The sequence below is a fragment of the Anopheles arabiensis genome, unplaced genomic scaffold (genome assembly GCF_016920715.1).
Source record: "Anopheles arabiensis isolate DONGOLA unplaced genomic scaffold, AaraD3 Autosomal_pericentromeric_contig0024, whole genome shotgun sequence".
NCBI lineage: Eukaryota > Metazoa > Arthropoda > Insecta > Diptera > Culicidae > Anopheles > Anopheles arabiensis.
The window spans coordinates 130,625-147,385 of record NW_024412172.1 but is presented as its reverse complement, the minus strand read 5'-3'; the positions used below and the strand labels follow the sequence as shown (position 1 = coordinate 147,385).

General features: G+C 40.1%; 2 protein-coding genes across 3 annotated transcripts; both read left to right on the top strand.

Annotated features, from left to right (window-relative positions):
• The first annotated feature begins 5,530 nt into the window (after positions 1–5,530).
• On the top strand, positions 5,531–7,245 carry LOC120908324 (serine/threonine-protein kinase PLK4-like). 2 transcript variants are annotated; one of them, XM_040319234.1, is made up of 4 exons: positions 5,531–5,746; positions 5,948–6,043; positions 6,139–6,369; positions 6,470–6,673. In XM_040319234.1, exons 1-4 carry the CDS (start codon positions 5,717–5,719, stop codon positions 6,557–6,559), a joined length of 447 nt encoding a protein of 148 aa, XP_040175168.1. In that variant the 5' UTR covers positions 5,531–5,716; the 3' UTR covers positions 6,560–6,673. The 2 variants fall into 2 exon arrangements, with proteins under 2 accessions (XP_040175168.1, XP_040175167.1); XM_040319233.1 differs by having other exon boundaries at positions 6,139–7,245.
• LOC120908325 (serine/threonine-protein kinase PLK4-like) lies at positions 7,236–8,768 on the top strand. The gene is made up of 3 exons (XM_040319235.1): positions 7,236–7,318; positions 7,389–7,896; positions 7,983–8,768. The coding sequence occupies exons 2-3, from the start codon at positions 7,428–7,430 to the stop codon at positions 8,273–8,275; spliced, it is 762 nt and encodes a 253-aa protein (XP_040175169.1). The 5' UTR covers positions 7,236–7,318; positions 7,389–7,427; the 3' UTR covers positions 8,276–8,768.
• The last annotated feature ends 7,993 nt before the right edge of the window (positions 8,769–16,761 follow it).

The window sequence follows — 16,761 nt, the reverse complement described above, 5'->3', positions numbered from 1 at the left end:
TTTTCAGGGAAGCTTAAAGTCAGGTGTATGTCGGGAACCGCCTGTATATGAAAAATAATTTTGAATTTTTGTTTTTATACTGGAAAGAACAAAGTTTTATGCAGCTTATTTTTTAATTGGTGGATTAAAAATATGGTGGCAAGGTGGATTAAAAATATCAGGTGGTGAATTAGGGCCTTTGCGGGGTCGCCATAGTTGAGGGACTTTACGTCATTTTAGAACCGTTAACCATTGGTTTCCGCACACAAAGCTTAGCAAATAGAACAGATTTCTTTGTTATTATGTGCATTTTTTGAGTTAATTGGTTTTATAGAAAAATGAGATATATTAACAAAAGATTTGATGATTTGTTTATGCACGAAATTTGAAATCATGCGAGTAAGAGTTCTAATCTCACGTAAATTGTCCTTGTGGCTCGTAGGTAATGAGGAATTATTGTGAAAATTGAAAAAAATTCTTTCCTAATTTTTATCATCAAAAATGTCGAAAAAACAATGAATTATAGAATAAATTCACGGAATAACACAAAATAACACACTTTAATCTATGTTTTAATATTAAATAAGAACTCGCGAAGTCCAAACTATATTTTTAAAGAATATTTAATCGAAAAAATGGGGTAGATAAATTATATGAACAAATTTAATAAATGTAAACAAAGTTTGAATCCTGGGGACCTTACGTCAAGTGACGAATTGTCAAAATGCACTAGAGCCCACCACCTGATATTTTTAAATCCACCTTGGGGCTGCTGCCGAAACTCGGAACAATAACACATCTTGGATTTGGCTGAATTTGGCTGAATGAAATTTGGCTTTTAAAATTGATCAGAACACTACAATGCGTATGTCGACACATAATATGGCCTTTCTTGTACCAAATATTGCCAATTTTACGACAAACAATGGACTAACTTAAGAGAAAAATAAATATTTGTAAGCCAGTTCACCACGTGCGCTATAACCATCAAACAGTCAATTCTCTTCAATGGCTGCTCCAAAGTGGGTAGAAAGGAGGTGTCGTCATGTAGAACAATTGGGCATCGAGGCTTTAGAAAAAAGCACAAAACCAGGATCGACGGCAGTTGTCAAATGCAACGAATGTTGCTGGTATTTGAATAGGATAAATGAATTGTTTTCGTTTAATTAACATTTGTTTAGCAATCAAAAATTGTATTTTGCATCCACACTCCATAAATCGGCATTTTACACGTTATAATGCAGCTGCTGCCTGTACACAAATATCGACGGCTGTTGTCAAACTGAATCTCAAAATGGCAACAAACCAAACGCTAAGAAGACACCTCCTCTATATTCCACCTTGGGCTGCTCTATTGAAACGTCGCATCAAAATGGCTGTCAAAACGGGCCAAACTAAGCAACATAAAATTAATAATTAAAGTGCTTTTAACACCAATCTTAGGAAAGTAAGAGTGTTAAATTGCTTTAATCATTTTTTTGTACATATTAATATTGATAAAAACATATTCTGACCCGTATTCACGCTACCGAATATACCCAAGTGCCACAAGTCCACTAAACGACCACTAAACGGCTTCTAAACGACTCAAGCTCTCTACCTAAACGGAATATAGAAAGACTTCGTTTAGCAGACGGCAAACGACTCATGCATTCTAAAAATAGCAAAAAAGCTGGTGGCGCTATCTGTAGGTGGGATACCCCAACCAGTTGAGAGCTTCATCGCTTGGAGGAGAGCTTTCTCATTTCCTCTGTACTGTTGTATGGTTTCGCATTGAAGTTATGCATCGCTAGAACTGGAACGGCGATACGATTGTTTAAATACTAAACTCCAATGAAAACCACCAGCACTGAAGCAAGTGAGATTTGAGTAATGGTCGTTGGTGTTGATACCCACGTATCTGACCACACGACCATTCATATAGTTTTTGCTCAGAAAGTTAGAAGGCTATATAGGTCATGATAAGATGAAACTTGTCGAAACACATTGCAAGAAAAGGATAGCAATATAATGATGAGTTGTAATACGCCATCTCTTGATCAAACCAATGAAGCTGTGGAGCTTTCATTTTTTTCTATGGATATTCAATTTTCCAGTCGTTTAAGCTTAATCTGTGGCGCTTGGGTAGGAACCACAAATAACCAAATCGTCATTAACCCACTGTAAAACCACTTCAAACCCACGTGGGTTTGTGGTGGTCGATTCAGTCGTTAACCTACCAAATTTTAGAACAATCGGAGCTGCCAGTTCCGATCCGATGTATTTATCTTGCCCACCCTTAACCCACCTTTTCCAAAAATGCTTTGAGGAAAAAAGTTTGGTCAAGGGTTGGCTAGGAGTCGATGTGCTGGACAGGATTTTAACTCCTCGATTGATTAAATTCATTCACTTACATCACTGCACTTCAACTTCAGCAATATTAATAGTCTATAAACTATGCACTGACCAGCGAAATGGAGAGATCATTCGCAAGTAAACAAACACACATATACACATATTACACATGAATGTTTTACAACAAACCAACTAAAACACACACACGTTTAATTGCTTCCTTTGCATAATTAAATCACATTTTAACACAAGTGAAACATGTTGAGCAAATAAATTGCCCGTGCATAAAAAACTAACTTCAACAACATTGAAGTGGCTGCTTCTGTAGCCGTGTGGCTTAACCCACCAAACTGATAGTTTTTTAGCTTTGTTTGATTGAACTGGATTTTTAGTACAAGAAATTGGTGGCGTTTTCGGTATCTTGGTTATATGGGACACAGCCTGCCGAAAATAGGAGCAACATCAATGTTTGCATTTTCACGAATATTTATGAAAAAGGGCTTTGAATCGACAAATAAAAAATATTGCAACATACTATGATAGTTCATCAACCGCAATAACTTCACTTTCATGAAAAATAATTAAAAAAAATGTTTATGTGTGAGCAGTTTTTGTGAAACTGCTGCACTAGCGTGCCGAAAATTGATACAGTAGAACGTCAATTATGCGGGGGCATATTAACCGGCGGGCGGTTTAACCGTGCCCATAAATGTGACAGCTGTTCAAGCGTACAGCGAACATTTGCAGCGTTAGCCAAGTGGGCAACCAGTTTTTTGTACAGCTCTGTAGTGTCTAGTGGTGTTTTCGAAATTCATTTTTTGTTCATGAACAGTTGTAAAACCTATAGTTATTGATTAAAATAATATTCTACTAACGATTAATCGATTGATTCAAAGTAAATTAATCATAAAACTACAGGTGTCCCCCGAGATACGACTGTATTTGGGACCGAAAAAATGTCCCAAAGCAAGACGTAAGTCGAAAAAGTCGTATGTCGAATATCTGTGAATATAAAGTCTATAATCGAAGTTGAAGAGTTGGAATCTATGATATCGTGTATTTTATTAAAAATATGTTCGATAATGTTATAATTATATTCCAAAAGCCGTACACAATACAGATATACAAGATCGGCTAGTTTTCGAATCTTTGGAAATGTGTTTGTAACGGTTATCAGCCCAGAAATTCAAAAACATAAATCAATTTCTTGTCAATGACTTCTTTTAACTGTCAAAATCAAATTCGTCGTATCTGTGAATCGTCGTAACTCGGGGGGGGGGGTCGTAACTCGGGGCACGCCTGTAGTGTATTTTATAATTTTTATATGAATTTGACATTTCTTGGACCATTATCCGTGCAAATCGATTAACCGGCAACCGTCCGGTCCCGAGCTACCCGGATAATCGACGTTCTACTGTACCTTACAATTGACAAAGAGCGTTTCTATATACACCGAGAATGCAGCTGAGAAAATAACTGACAGTATGCTTTGACAGCGACTGACAGCATTTTCGGTGAGAGAATTCTCCTCGGCATGCAAAGAACGATGGAGCTGAGAAAAAATTGAATTGGCAGTTTATAGCGATCGATCAATAATAGTTTGCATTTTTGCCGTCTAATAATCGTAGATATATTATTAAAAGGTAAAAGAAACTTTTTGACTTCATTTTAGCGATTAAAATGGATTTTTTCAACATCATTTTAAAAGTCTCATCTCGGCGCTTTTCAGAGCTTCTACACACACCAGCGTGAGGAACCGGTTGTCAATTCTCTCACAGACATCTCTCAGCTGCATTCTCGGTGTATGTAGAAACGCTCAAAGAGAACAAAAGAAAATTTGTAGCTGTCATTTGTTGCCGCATACATGAATGCAGCGTCTAGGGCCAGCTTAACTGTTCCGTTGGCTCCGGGTGGATAAGGGCCTTTGGGAGGTCGCCATAGTTTTGAAACTTTACCGTAGGAATAGACGATGCGTAATCTCAGATTGCGCATATATTTATCTGTCAAACGAACCGGTTTGATATATGTATCTGTAAAAAAATAAATTATGGATTAGAATGTGTTCAAAACAATTTTTTTGCTTTTGGCATTAATCTGGCTCGTAAAAAAAAACATGATAATTCGATCATTTTGGATGAAGCATTAATGTCGCATAAATAAAGCGCGAGACGAGTAGCTCTGTTTACAAAATTGAGCTACTTTTTATCGCGACGTTTTCGCTGTATGTCTATTTGAACGGTATGAGATGACACAACAGCAGTGTGCGTTTTGTTGACATCCGCTAAATTTGGAATTTAAGCATTTTTAATAATTTTTTTTTGGTGTACGTTCAATTTTTCAACACTTAATTCAACAAGTGAAGGATAAAAAATAAACTCTGACCGTCCAAATAGACATACAGCGATAACGTCGCGCGCGACAAAAAGTAGCTCTATTTTGCAAACAGAGCTACTCGTCTCGCGTGACATTTTTGCATCATCCTAAATAATCGAATTATCTACTTTGTTTACAAGCCAGATTAATGCCAAATGCAAAAAAATAGATTTGAACACATTTTAACCTATTTTTGTGTGCTTTCAAATAAAAAACAAGCTGGTTGACTGAGTCAAATGAGCTACTTTGATCTACATCGAGTCAAATTTTGAGCTATTTTTCGCCGCGCGCGACGTTGCCGCTCTATGTCTATTTGGACGGTGAGCTCAAAGTGTATGAATATCAGGTGGTCTCATAGCCTGTTTTTTATAGCAAAAGTTGAACGTCACTTTTTGACAGCATGGGTGAAAACATTTCCCCAAACAAGCTTTCTGACGACTTGCCTTACACACAAACAATCTTAGAATATTCGTTATTTGCACTGAAATACCTTAAAAAGCACTCAAAATATATGTTACTGTAAGCTAAACTAAATCTGAACTAATTAAAATCCATTTTTGGATCAAAATAATGCCGTCGATGAAGATACCAATGTGTACTACGTATGTGTTGCTAAGAACAAAGCGAACGGTTCCTATGGTTCCTACCCATTCTGTCAAAAGGAGATTTTTTTGATTTCGAAATTAGTTGTCAATTTGTATGGGACGAGACCACCTGATATTCATACACTTTGGGTGAGCTATTAATTCTGTTGTCATGTGACGAATTGACAAAATGCTCTAGATTCCACCACCTGATATTTTTAATCCACCTTGAGATTCCACTACCTTATGTTATTAATCCACCTTGGAGCTAAGCATATTTCATTGCAGAGGAGCGTTCTTTTGTTTGTGTGTTTTTAGAGAAACTTTGAGGTTCAACTTAGCGCGTTTTAACTTTATTAGTGCGTAATTCGTTTTAGTTGATATTAATTACGGATTGAAGTGTATTTTCCTATCATCAATTAATCGCTCTTGAAAGGACTGCAAAAATGATGGAAAAATTTGGTGAAAAAATCGAGGTTTGTTTAGGACTATTGGATTTTTAAGTTGTGAATTTGATGTTAGATTGCTAACAACATCAACCGTTGGTTTTTTCTAAATTCTTTGTTTGTTTATTTTTTCCACCTTTGGTCCGTTTATGACAACTGTTTACCGACTTGTTGTTCGTTTCCTCGTTAATTACAATGTTTTTGCTATGATTTATTCTTGTTTTGTTTTAGGAATACGAAGTAGGTGAAATTCTCGGCAAAGGTGGTTTTGGATGTGTGTACAAAGCAAGATGTTTAATTTCGGGCAATTCTGTTGCGATAAAAATGGTATGTTTGTCCTATTTAGTTTTTGTGTTGTTGTAACATATGTTGTTGCCTTGCATTTTGTTGATATCATATCAATTATTTCCTTTTCATCTTAGATCGATAAACATGCAATGCACGCTTCTGGAATGGCCAACCGTGTTCGTCAAGAAGTAGCGATACACTCAAAGCTTAAACACCCATCCATTTTAGAAATGTATACATTTTTTGAAGACTTTAACTTCGTTTATTTGGTACTCGAGTTGGCCGAAAATGGAGAACTGCAGCAGTACCTAAAACAGCGTATTCAGCCATTTAGCGAATTTGAAGCTGCAATGATCTTACGTAAGGTAGTGGACGGACTATTTTATTTACATTCGCATAGAATATTACACCGGGATATCTCGTTATCAAACTTATTATTAACAAAAGAAATGAATATCAAAATAGCTGATTTTGGGCTTGCAACACAACTACATCGGTCAGATGAAAAGCATCTCACCCTTTGTGGTACGCCGAACTACATTTCACCAGAAGTAGCCTCACGTGCATCGCACGGTTTACCAGCTGACGTATGGGGTTTAGGATGTATGTTATATACTCTATTAGTTGGCAAGCCACCTTTTGACACAAATGGAGTGAAATCGACATTGGCGAGAGTGGTATTATCTAACTTTGTTTTACCAGTTCATCTATCGTCTGACGTGAGTGATCTGATTGAACGGTTACTCAGGAAAAATCCCGCTGAGCGAATCAAATTGGAAGAAGTCCTCAGTCATCCCTTCCTTTCCCGGTATGATCTAGGCCATAAAACAGCCATAAACAGCATGAACGCTACAAATAATAAGTTTAACTCCGGTATGGACAGTGGCATGGGCACTATCGCCGGGAGCAGTGTAAGCAAATCAGATTTATTTAATGGTAACAGAGGAATGACCCAAGCTAACGGCAGGCGCAGCGACCATCAAAAGCAAGATCTAAATGGTGAAAAATTCACATTAGTTCATCCATACTGGAAGCAAATGCATCAGTACGAAATAGAAAATATGAGTTCTTATCGATTTCAACCTAATTCGCAAATATCACTGCTTGAAAAGTTTAATAGTGTGGAACTGGTTCATAAGTACAACATTATTGAGGACAAACTAATCGAAAATGACAAAACAAAAAACCTATATGAATTGAAACCGTCTACAGATTTTTGGGAATGAAAAAGAAACAGAAGTATGTAATCCTCAACAATACATATCCCGAAGGTTTGTTACTCCTGTATCAGATCGATCGATTCATGAGCAAATAGTAAGTATGAAATAATATAGTATCATTTTCGTATTGATCGAAATTTATCGTTTCACTTTCACCACTTTAGAACCACGGGCATGTAACATCGGAGAATAAAAACAATAATATGCATAAAGCTTCGGGATTTGTTCCAAATAACCATCGTCATACTATGCGATTTGACACACTGCGATTGCTACCTACAAGACATCGCACAAAACATGTAATTCTCACCATAGTTGCCGAAGGTGGTGATGTCGTCCTAGAGTTTCTTAAACCAAGAGGACGGCAACGTGAGAACCGTGTTGTGGACGTGTGTCGTATATCAGGAGATGGTTTAAAATTCATATTGTATCACCCGAATGGCAATCGTGGTGTTCCAATAAAGAATGAACCGCCAGATTTACCATCCAGAAGTGCTGAGGTCATGTATAATTATGAAGATATTCCTGAGAAACATTTTAAAAAGTATATGTATGCAGCTAAATTCGTTCAAATGGTTAAAGCAAAAACCCCAAAAATTACATTATATAGTGACAAAGCTAAATGTCAGCTCATGGAGACTTTACAGGATTATGAAGTTGTTTTCTATGATGGTATGTATCCATAATGATTATTGCTTGGCTATAATCTGTTCTGTTGTTAAATATTAACTGGAATATGATGTTCTCTTTTCATACAGGTACAAAAATTATACTTAGTTCGACGAATAATGAGATAAAAATGATTGATGGAATTGGCAAGATTTATCGAGGATTGGAATCCATATCAGCTATAAACATTACATATCTACATCATTTTCAAGAAACCCGAGAACATTGCCATAGGATCGAAAAAATGCTGTCCACTGTATCATATTCCGGTAAAACGTTTCCGGTCATAATTGGAAGACGTCAAGGGAACTTCTGTGGCAGCATTGCTTTAAGGAAAGACGTGTTTAATTACCGGTTTTCTCCACTAAGTGTACGGACTTGATTTAAAAGAAGTTTATTACTATTGCAGGTACAATTACAATGTAAAAACTATGTATCATACTAAGGTGCTGATTAGAGATTTAACCAAAAGATTACATGAGAGAGTTCATCCCTAATTAATTTCTTTTTGATTAACACTTTGACAGTCCTACGATGAAACAAAAAAATGCACAGAACCATAATAAAATACAGTCTTTCCCCGAGTTACAAGGTTTTCCGATAGAACTCAAGACAGAAGGACACTGTCATGAAACTAATCGATAATGTGCCGCAGTCTTGCGATACAAATTCGCAGATCCCGGTATCTTCAACGTTTTCAAGTATCGTTCCGCAGTCTTGCGATTGACTCCCGCAGATTCATAAAAGTGTCCCGCGGTCTTGAGTTCTATAGTAACCCTGTATAATATTCCCAAGCAACATTTGTATTGTACTTCTATCATCAATGCGACCGTTTGTTTTAGATAGTTGAATAAAAAATTTAACTGTACTGATTATTCATGCTAATTGTTACATTATAAGTACCAAAAAGTCTTATTTTGGTAAATCATTACACTGTGGTTCGCGGACAAAAGCTATCGTAGTTTAAAAACTCTCAAAATGGAAATTAATTTCGATTAACATTTTTAATAAGCAGAAAATAAAACATCTTTAAATCATATTTTATATATAACATATATGATATGTATTGATAAACTACATTAACTACAAGATTGCATGCCCTACAAATTCAATTACCTGGTTTTGCCAAGAGGTGGGAAAATAAATAAAAATAATAAAAACCCCAAAGGCCACAGATTAAGCTTAAACGACAATTAAATCTAATATCTATAGAAGAAAAACGAAAACTCCATAGCTTCATTAGTTTGCTCAATAGATGGTATTACAAACGTGTAATCCCAAGCGCCACAGATTAAGCTTAAACGACTGGAAAATTGAGTATCCATAGAAAAAAATGAAAGCTCCACAGCTTCATTGGTTTGATCAATAGATGACGTATCATCATTATATTGCTTTCCTTTTTCGTGCAATGTGTTTCGACAACTTTCATCTTATCATGCCCTATATAGCCTTCTAACTTTCTGAGCAAAAATCTATATGAATGGTCGTGTGGTCAGATACGTGGGTATCAACACCAACGACCATTACTCAAATCTCACTTCCCGGCAAACAACCCGCAGTGCAAGTGACAGCGATTTGCGAGGGCGCGCGAGGGCTCGCACGCCATACAAGTTCACTGCTCCAGAGCCCTCACAAAGAGCTTGCGAGCAAGGTGTGTTTATTAAGGAGGTGAATTGTTAGCGCGTTTTCCGGGCGCCATCATTGAGTATTGTTATGTCAAATCGCATACAATTTTCTATACCCCCCTCCAGCCCTCCCCGATTTTTATATCGGAGCCCCCAGTATTGTTATGTCAAGTCGTGAAATGTCAATTTGCTCTGAAGCACTTCACCTCCTAATATCCATACACCTTGGAGCGAGACAGCTGTATGTCAAGTGTATGGCTTCAGGCAAGAAAAAAGCTCCGAAATGCAACGGTGTTGGTGGACAAAATTTAAATGGCCAAAAATGTTGACCACTCTCTCTCCCGGTGTCTTCCCTGTCCTCTCTTCCTTCAGGCTTCTTCCTCTTATTTGAGCGCGCCGCTGGCTTATGTGCGATAGATCATCAGCTGGTACTGGTATAAGGTAGGGTTGTAGTTGTATCTTGAATTGGCGATTGGTACATATATATGTAGTGTATTTGGTTTTACCTGTGACCTTGACGATGCGAGAGCCGATTAATTCTGGTTTTGAAGCAATATTTGTGCTATGCTGGTGGTTGCCGTTCCGTGCCGTTTCTGATGTGGCCATTTGATCGCCATGAGGATCAACGGTTATGAAGCCAATTTCAAACGAGCGAAAGTGAAGGAATAATTCCGTACCGGAAATTTGATTTTTTATCACGTGTGATTCTCCAATGTTGATCTCAACCCGATGTAAGCAGTGGCGGATTAAGGGTATCGCGGCCCCTAGGCGGTAAGACGAGTTGAGGCCCCCTGTAAATGGTAAATGGTGGTCCGTGGGGGTGGGGGGGTGAAGTGGTAGCGGCACTAAACTGGCTGTTGGGAGTTTGAACGCGTCGGGGGGCCCTACGATCATCAGTCATAGGCTCTAAAATTGATTCGCCAGCCTCGGGGCCCCTACGTCCATCCTTCCGGGGGCCCTTGTCGCTAGTACTCTGTCCATACGGCATACTATAGAATGACGATCTACGGGGCCCCTTAATCGGCGGGGCCCTAGGCGACCGCCTAGTCCCCCTACCGTTAGATCCGCCACTGGATAAATAAAGGATGATGATATCATACCCGTCATAGGTTCAAGCCTCATATAGACGGTCCCCTCGTAGTAAGGACTGGCCAGCCGGGTGTGTGGTACTAAAAAAGACGCTAAAGCTTGCATTGGCTGGCATGGCCAGGTAGATGGATACGGCAAATAGAAGAAGAAGAAACAGGAAAATGGAAAGCAGCAGTCTGTAGAAGCTTCGGTTGAGACCTTTGCTGTTAAAGAAGAGGGAAATGTCGTTACATGTGGATGGAATGCTGAGGTTGTGGGTGGTTCGGGTGATGAATGGTTGGGAGCGGAGATAAATTAATTGACGAAGCCAGTTGACCTCTTTCCATGCGTTGTATGAGGAATCAATGAAAATATTCAAATCGTATTGAATTATGGGTTAATTTTCGGGAATATCAGGAAAGTAAAAAATGCGACATTTTTTAACACATGAGTACATTATCTCATATGGCCGTTAAAACCAGCTTACATCCAGTGGCGCGTTAAACGGTGGGCGGACTGGGCGGCCCCGGCGATCTAGGGGGCCCCGTCAATTTTGGATGTTCGACTTCGTATCGATTCTACCCCCCCCCCCCTCTGAATGGGGCTTTTACCATCTATTTCAAATAGACTTATTTTTAATTAATTAATTTTTCCCATCGCTTCAAGCACTGTATGACGAGGGCCCCGAACTGCAGAAAACCGGGACCCCATACTACTCAAAGCAGCACATTTAATGCTCTAAGAAATCTGCCAATACTTGCATCAAAGTCGCAAGCGAAGAACGCTGCGACACGCGCGCACAGCTCAAATCAATACCTCATCATCGTTGGCGCAAAGTATTGGACAGAGCGAGAAACCGTCAATTTTGCTGGTGTGGATTGTTGGGATATACAATGTCCGTCAGTAATACCAATGACGCAACCTGACGTTGCTGTCAATTCACGCGAGGTGAGCGCACCTCTCATTTAACTCATGTATAAATGTACAGCGCTAGCAAGGTGGAATATAGAGGAGGTGTCTTCTTAGCGTTAGGTTTGTTGCCATTTTGAGATTCAGTTTGACAACAGCCGTCGATATTTGTTTACAGGCAGCAGCTGCATTATAACGTGTAAAATGCCGATTTATGGAGTGTGGATGCAAAATACAATTTTTGATTGCTAAACAAATGTTAATTAAACGAAAACAATTCATTTATCCTATTCAAATACCAGCAACATTCGTCGCATTTGACAACTGCCGTCGATCCTGGTTTTGTGCTTTTTTCTAAAGCCTCGATGCCCAATTGTTCTACATGACGACACCTCCTTTCTACCCACTTTGAGCGCTAGCAAGGATAATGTATTTAGAAGGTTGATTTTTATCGCTTTTGCTGGGCGACATTGTGGGGGACATCTGTCACTCTCTGCATACAAATTTCATTACCCCGCACCAGCCCTCCCCGATTTTTATACCGGAGCCCCCGGAAGAGAAATGTCAAGTCGAGAAATGTCATTTTGCTCTGAACAACTTCACCTTGTCATTTATAACACCTTGAGCGCTAGTCGCTTCCTCAACTCCGAAAGAGATACATTAAATATATTGAATTCCTCAACCGAAACAAAACTAGTGTTCCACAGCGTTTAAAACTAATATCACATTAGGTTATGGGCCCAGAGCACCTGACTAGTTAAGTTGAGTGATTAATATAGACAATGGATCGTGAAAGTGAAACGGCACGTGTTCCTTTGTTGAACGCTGTGAATTATCCGCAGTGGAAGTTTCGGATGCTAACGCTTTTGGAAGAGCAAGAGCTACGATGCTGCATCGAACTGGAAGCGGATGTAGATTTCGACGAAACAACGGAAGATGCCGCGAATGAAACAGTGTCAAAGAAAGGGAAAGGCAAATCACGCGTGAAGAAAGATCGTCGTTGCAAATCCCTGCTGATTTCGAGAATCAGTGATGACATGTTGGAGTATATCCAGGACAAGGCGACTCCAAAAGAAATTTGGAATGCGTTACAACGTGTGTTTGAACGTAAAAGCATTGCAAGCCGGCTTCACTTGCAGAAAAGGCTTTTGACGTTGCGACACACTAGTGGTGGTCTACAAGATCATTTCCTTGTGTTTGATCGCTTGAATAGGGAATACAAATCCTCCGGTGCAAAGTTAGAAGAAATAGATACGGTATGCTATTTGCTTCAAACGCTCGGATCAAAGTTTTCGACGGTAGTTACTGCAATAGAAACTATGCCAGAGGAAAACTTGACGATGGATTTTGTAAAGTGCAGACTTCTTGACGAAGAAATCAAGCACAGTTCAAAGGAAAGTGGTACAACGCGTGAAACAAGAATAGACGACGTTGTATTTGCAGGGACCAGTACAAAGAAACAGCAAAAGAACAATAAGAAGAAAACCATAAAGTTCAAGTGTTTCGGTTGTCATCGCGAGGGGCACAAGGTTGCCGATTGTCCAGAAAAAGACAAACAAAAAGTGCTGAAAGGAAACAATGCGCACTTGGTGAAGAGTGATGTGTGTTTCTTTGGTGGCGACGCTGTGGAATTCGTGGAAGCAAGTTGGATTGTCGACTCCGGATCATCTGAACACATGTCGAATGATCGATCGCTTTTCAAAAGGCTTGTTCCCATGAAGCAACCTATGCACATATCAGTAGCAAAAGAAGGCGAAACTATTGTTGCAAAGGAGTGTGGCGATGTGAGGTTGTTTGCTTTTTCGGAAAACGGAGAATCAACGGGAATAACATTGAAAGACGTTCTTTACATTCCCGAAGCGCGAGTGAACTTATTGTCTGTGAGAAAAGTGGAAACTGCTGGATCGAAAGTGTTGTTTGCAAATGGAATTGTTACAATAGAAAACGATTCTGGCATCGTTGCCAAAGGTGAACGCCGCGGTAAATTGTACGAGCTAGTGCTTTATCGAGAATTTGATAACAATAGTGCGGGTTTCTATTCATGTGGTCGTGTGCCTAAAGAATTAGAGCTGTGGCATCGACGCTATGGCCATTTGAGTGCTAAGAATTTGAGAAATATCATCTCCAAAGGAATGGTAGATGGTATGGAAACAAATGTGAAGAATCCGGGAAACGAGTTTGTGTGTGAAGCGTGTCACGAAGGAAAACAGACGCGGAAACCGGTTTCTATAGTGAAATCAGGAGATCAAAACGTGTTCTCGAGCTGATACACTCAGATGTGTGTGGACCAGTTCCACAGGTGGGAATTCATGGTGAACGATATTTCGTTAGTTTTGTTGACGATTTTAGTCGTTTTACGGTTGTTTATCCCAAGATCACAAAGGTTGAAGTGTTGGATCGATTCATGGAATACGAAGCCTTTGTTACAGCTAAGTTCGGTCAGTGTATATCGCGATTACGTTGTGATAACGGCGGGGAATACGTTGGACGTGAATTCAAGAACTTTTGCAAGGTGAAGGGAATTCAAATCGAATGGACTGTTCCATATTCTCCGGAGCAGAATGGTGTGAGTGAAAGAATGAACCGTACATTAGTAGAAAAGTTTCGTTCTATGATTAGTGACAGTGGCATTGGTAAAGAGTTTTGGGCTCCTGCGGTTCAAACAGCAGCATATTTGGTAAATCGCAGTCCGGCTAGGTAATCTAACGACACCATTCGAAGTTTGGGAAAATCGTAAACCAAATGTAAGCAATTTGCGTACCTTCGGCAGTGTTGTGTTTGTGCATGTACCAAAAGAGCAAAGAAGGAAGCTCGATACAAAATCGTGGAAAGGTGTTTTTATCGGGTATGCCTCTTGTGGATATCGTGTATGGCATTTGGAGGAGAAGAAAATCGTTGTTGCGCGGGACGTCGATTTTGTAGAAAATTCGAATTTGAGTGAATTGTTAACATCCTCGCGGTCAAACGGCAACAGTGACGAATTTCTTATCCGTACGGTTTGGGACGGACCTATCAGTGATAGTGATGTTGAAGATGATGTTGTCTCCCAACAACCGATCGAAAATGCCGACGATCCTGATGAAACCCTGGCTGAAAACGTTTACGAAGAAAGTTTCAGTAGTTGTATTGGTGATGGTGAAGATAATGTCGAAGTGAAATCGCCTAAAGTTCTTAGTGAACGAAAACGGAAGACACCTGCATGGCATAAAGACTACAACATGAACTACACAGGCTTTGCATTCAATGCATCAAGCTATGTGGATCATGTACCGACTTCGCTTACGGAAGCGAAATCGTCCGCAGATTGGGAAAAGTGGAAAGCTGCAATCCTCGAGGAAATGGATTCTCTTACAAGAAATCACACGTGGACCCTTGAGAAGCTACCACATGGTCGAATACCAATCACTTGCAAGTGGGTGTTCAAAGTAAAGCGCGGGGAATCTAAAAATGAAGATCGATTCAAAGCTCGATTAGTAGCGCGTGGTTTCAACCAGAAACATGGTTTCGATTACGCTGAAACTTATTCTCCAGTAGCGCGTTTGGATACCGTGAGAGTAGTTTTAGCCATCGCAAATGATTTAAGAATGGTGGTTCATCAAATGGATGTTAAAACTGCTTTCCTCAATGGACATTTGGAGGAAGAAATTTACATGACACGACCAGAAGGAGTTGACATTGACAGTAATCTTGTGTGTCGGTTGAACCGATCATTGTATGGGTTGAAACAAGCTTCGAGAGCTTGGAATGCAAGGTTTCACTATTATGTCGAGAAACTAGGATTTCGTAGAAGTGTGAGTGACATGTCCGACATTGGCCGGTCTCGTAGTACAGTCGTCAACTCGTACGACTTAACAACATGCCCGTCATGGGTTCAATCCCCAAATAGACCGCGCCGCCATACGTAGGACTGACTATCCTGCTATGGGGGGAAATCAAATAGTCACTGAAAGCCAAGCCCGCAAGTGGGTACAGGCAGGCCTTGACCGACATCGGTTGTTGAGCCAAAAAGGAAGGAAGGAAGGAAGGTGAGTGACATGTGCCTATACATAAAGGGATCTGGGAACAGTAAAGTGATCTTAGTGCTTTATGTGGATGATCTGCTCGTTGTTGGTCATCAGCTTAATGCGGTCAAGGCAGTGAAGCAATCTCTCTCGAAAGAGTTTGAAATGTCAGACATTGGAGAGGTTAAAACATTCCTTGGCATGAAGATTGAACGCGATGTGGAAGGAAAATGTCTCTTCGGCTGAAGAAAGGTGAAGATGCTGAGCGTACAGACAAGCCATACAGACAGCTGATTGGTTGCCTTATGTACGTAATGTTGACATCAAGGCCAGATTTGTGTGCGTCCGTTAGCTATCTTAGCCAGTTCCAGAGTTGTCCTACGGAGGTACACTGGAAGCATGCAAAGAGAGTACTCCGATACATCAAGGGTACGCTTGAGTATGGGCTTGTTTTTCGTGCGAAAGATTCTGCGCCAGTCATCGAGGCGTTTGCTGATGCGGATTGGGCGAATGATCCGACGGATCGACGCTCGTTGACGGGATATCTGTTCCGAGTATGCAGTGCAGCTGTAAGCTGGTTGACAAGGAAACAGTCGACGATTGCGTTATCGTCAACCGAGGCGGAACTAGTGGCGTTAAGTGTGGCTGTTTGTCATGGAAAATGGCTTGTGCGGCTATTGCGGGATCTGGAGAAAGAACCGGAGCTACCGGTTGTTTACCACGAGGACAATCAATCAATCATTCGAGTGGTCGAGGATGAGCGAGACAGTGGTCGTCTAAAGCATGTCGACGTAAGGCATCGGTTCGTGCATGAAGAAATTCAGCGGGGGCAAGTATTGGTAAAGTATATTCGTACTGGTGATCAGATCGCTGATATAATGACGAAAGGTTTGCCTCTATCTGTTTTTCAAAAACACCGAACGAATTTGGGGTTAGTAAGTTCCGAACATTGAGCGGGGGTGTTGGGATATACAATGTCCGTCAGTAATACCAATGACGCAACCTGACGTTGCTGTCAATTCACGCGAGGTGAGCGCACCTCTCATTTAACTCATGTATAAATGTACAGCGCTAGTCGCTTCCTGAACTCCGAAAGAGATACATTAAATATATTGAATTCCTCAACCGAAACAAAACTGGTGTTCCACAGCGTTTAAAACTAATATCACATTATGGATGGCCTGTGCACGAGACACCCAAACCCAAAACCACGCAGAGCAACTTGCTGCTAAATTAAATACACAGAACGCTGCGTTTAACTACCA